Source organism: Abramis brama (assembly GCF_963993115.1).
Source record: "Abramis brama genome assembly, chromosome: 1".
In the NCBI taxonomy this organism is placed as follows: Eukaryota; Metazoa; Chordata; class Actinopteri; order Cypriniformes; family Leuciscidae; genus Abramis; species Abramis brama.
The window spans coordinates 74,342,270-74,346,153 of NC_139963.1; the positions used below are offsets into that span (position 1 = coordinate 74,342,270).

The following is a 3,884-nucleotide window of genomic DNA, read 5'->3' on the forward strand; positions in this document are numbered from 1 at the left end:
GTGGTGCTGCTGCTGCTGCCCCTGGCTCCTCCTCTTCTTGGTCACACACTGATGAACTCGGCCCTGGTGTGTCCTCAGGGATTGAGGCAATGAGGGTGCAATGCCTCTGTCCCAACATCTCATCCATGAGGACAAACCAGGGCCAAGTTTCAGCAGTGGGTTTCCCACTCACACCCTCACATGTCCCAGGACACGTGCAATCCTAAGGCAGAGCAAATTAACCATGGCTTGTTAATAACAACAGCACAATACATTTCAGCAAAGATGTGATCTCAACTTTCTTACTTTGTATTTTTAAAATCATATTCATGAATACTCAAATTTGGTTAAAACCTTTGTAGACATAGCTTGCATGACAGCACTACAAAAACACATAAAAGTGAAACCCCATTGCCTTATCTACTGATTTTCTTATTGTTGTGGGCTTTATAGGGTGAGTGATATTTATTATTTACACAAGTTAGACAGACTAGTGCAAATATTACAATAAAATGTAATTTAATTTATTTAGTTTATTTATTTTTTTAATTGCAGTTTAATAAATTGAGCTGTCTGCTCCTTGCTCCCTGAAACAATTATTAAACTAATATTAGCACAAGTTTTGCCTCAGACCACCTGACAAATGAAGCCACGCAATGGTGAAGTGTGCAGCTTTTGAATTGGGACATCCTTCGTCGCTCCGCTGTGACGTTTCGACGCGCCGCTGTGACGCAATCGGCCTTCAAATACGGCCTTTGGAGGATGCAGACTTCACATTGGGACACAGCTATAGTGCAATGCAAGACAAAGAACTGAATAAACTGAGTGCTATATATAAACAGGCAAACAAAGGGAGCTAAATGAAACACAGGTGAACTTAATTAGTGACTAACAGACTATCATGGTTAACTTGTAGCTCAACATGAGTTCCTATAAGAGCAGCCAAAAGGAACATTCTCTCAACCCCAGGTCAGGACTGCACACGGATTAAGCGTTGTAGTGTTTTTGTGACTGCAATATTCAGGCTCCACACGGATTGAGGACAACTTTTCAGCTGTACGGTAGTGCACCTTTGCTGTTTTAGGCTTGTTTTTTTTTTCTCCATTCCATTTTCTCCATCAACTGACTTGATTTAGTACAACTAAAAAAAGTTTAGTTTAAGCAAAAGTATAGATATTGTCTTTTATTTTACCTGTCCTTGTGAAAAATATCAGAATCAAAAAATCTTAACTTTATATTTAATATTGAATAACATGTAGGCTACAACAGATCAAATTAAGTGTACTTTAAAGCACAACAAAAATATTTTTTAAAACATAATGTACTTTAAAGTAAAACTCTTAGTTTGGCATTACTTTTTTTTAAAGTGTACATGTACTTAATGTCACTCCTGCCAGCAGAAGCCCTATCATGGCCACCAGAGGGCACTTCTCCCTAGACCTTTTCCATTTCCATAAACCTTTGCCTGGACTCATTTTAGTGTGATTACATCCACCTGTATGTCATTGGTTTGTATCATAGGCACTTTGGCTGGCAGGTGTGACGCTTATGAAAGTGTACGTGTGTACACTTAAGTGGCTTTTTATAATTCATCAGTGTTATTATCTGCAAGTGGACCTACAGGTTTTATTATTATTATTATTATTATTATTATTATTATTATTATTATTATTATTATTATTATTATTATTATTGTACTTTCAAGATACTACAGGTACAGATTCAATACCAATAAGCGCATTTTTTATTTTATTATTTTCACAAGGGTACATAGCAATTCAAAAATTATAGAGTTTTCTAGACAGCAACATGGTGTCGGCCCACATCTGGTACACATGGATTACACACGGCCCAGATGTGGGCCGGATCTGGTTGCTGTCTGGGTTCTTGTATGGTTTTCCGTTGCAAACTAATCTGGTTGTGCTATTTTACCTAATGCAACTTCCATTCTCAAAGTTCCCTGCAACAAAGCTTTGACCTTTTATCAAAAATATTACATTCTTAAACCAAATGGCATGATTTCACTGAATCCACTCTTCATTGTAGGCTTTAAAGATCAACATGGAGAAAATCATCCTAATATTCCCTCTGATATTGCTGGTGCTGCATATACAAGGAGGAGAGTTCCACAACGAGGAGTGTTTGCCTGCCGAAGCTCCACAGCCGGAAGTCGTGGAGTTTGACAACACAATCTATGCCACTAGTGAAGTAACTCCCAGCTCCAATTTGCCACGTAACCAGCCAAAGATCTTTGGTCAAATCCTCTTCAAGCAGGTCTTCCCCAATGGAGATTTAGAAGTGAAAATCAACCTCCGTGGTTTGCCTGCCATCGATCGTCAAGAGCGTGCCATGCACATCCATCAGTATGGAGACCTCAGTCAAGGCTGCATCACTGTTGGTCCTCATTATAACCCAAACGGCGTTGACCACCCTCATCATCCTGGAGACCTGGGCAACTTTGCTTCCGAGAAAGGAGTTATAAGGCAGTTCCTGACGCTTCCAGACGCCAAGCTCTTTGGGCCTTATTCCATTCTGGGACGTGCGGTGGCGGTTCATGAGAAGGAGGATGATCTGGGAACGGGTTCAGATGAGGAGAGTAAACTCAGTGGGAATGCTGGACCGATAATTGCTCTCGGTGTGATTGGTATTACTACTCCAAGTCTGTGGCAGAAGACTGAAGTGCCCCCCAAGAAAATATGTGGAGGAAGGCACTGAGAGTCAAAGATGAGGGAGTCGGATATGGTGGAAGGGCAGATTCAAATAGGATAATCATGATTTTCCTTGTGTATTCTTTGTATGTGTCCTACATTAAAGCATATTTCATAACCTGAACATTCCCATGTTTTTTTTTTCTTGGTCTTTTCAGAGGCTTTTTGGCCATAGCTTCCAATAGTAAATGCACTCTTAAAAATAAATGTAGGGTGAATGCAGGCAAAGTGGGCCGTTTAGTTTGATTTACTGTGCTCAATGGGTTAACACTTTAAGAGCATGACAATGGTCTTTAATTAAAGATACACTATTTCTTTAAATGATACAATGGTTTTGGTTGATGCAATATGACACTGGAGGATGTGGCTACATCTCAAGGGAGGACACCCTTATTGTTGAAGGTAGACATAACCTCTGACATATGATTTATTTTCTAAATTATAAGGTTTCTCGCTAAATGTCAATAAATGGGTATATTATTCTGACAGTTTGTTACTACAGTTAACAGGGAATCAAAATGTAAGGTGTTTAAAGCTACAATATGTAAGCTTTTTTTTTTTTTTTTTAAATAACCAAAAATCACTTGCAAAGTGTGATATATTTCCTGCAGTTGTGTACTTCCAGTATCCCAAAAGTACCCAAAGATTTTTAATTTCAGAGAAATTCCAATTTTAAATTAAAGCTGCAAGCAGCATTTATCGGGGTTCAAGCATTTAAGGCCTTTAATCACAAATGCATAAAAAGACATTAAGTTTTATTTGGCAACCATTTAACCACTGACATCATACATGGAAAAGACCATTTCCAGCCAATTTAACATAGGAAATATATGGTTTTCAAAGCTTTTTAACAGTTATAGCGCCACCTATGGTCTGATCTCCATAAAATTGTACATGCTTGTTTACAATGTTATTTCACATATGCTCACCAATTTTTGTGAAGTTCTGAGTTTTCATTTAGGAATTAAAGGCTTTTGAGTTCATTTTCTAAATGACCCTGTTATAGCCATCCAAATGCAACGCCCGTAAGGAGACGGAATGTTGTAGGACCCTGAAATTCTAGGTTTGAGTGGTTTTGGAGGGGTCTGGTCCTGGTTTTGGGTGGTTTGGGTTAGGTTTTAGTGGTTTTGAGGGGTCTGGTCCTGGTTTTGGGTGGTTTGGGTTAGGTTTTATTGGTTTTGGAGGGGTCTGGTCCTG

General features: G+C 39.0%; 1 protein-coding gene across 1 annotated transcript; it reads left to right on the forward strand.

Moving 5' to 3' along the window:
* Nucleotides 1–679: 679 nt before the first annotated feature.
* On the forward strand, nucleotides 680–2,822 carry LOC311095252 (uncharacterized protein). The gene is made up of 2 exons (XM_084133708.1): nucleotides 680–1,035; nucleotides 2,026–2,822. The coding sequence occupies exon 2, from the start codon at nucleotides 2,041–2,043 to the stop codon at nucleotides 2,692–2,694; it is 654 nt and encodes a 217-aa protein (XP_083989834.1). The 5' UTR covers nucleotides 680–1,035; nucleotides 2,026–2,040; the 3' UTR covers nucleotides 2,695–2,822.
* Nucleotides 2,823–3,884: the final 1,062 nt, after the last annotated feature.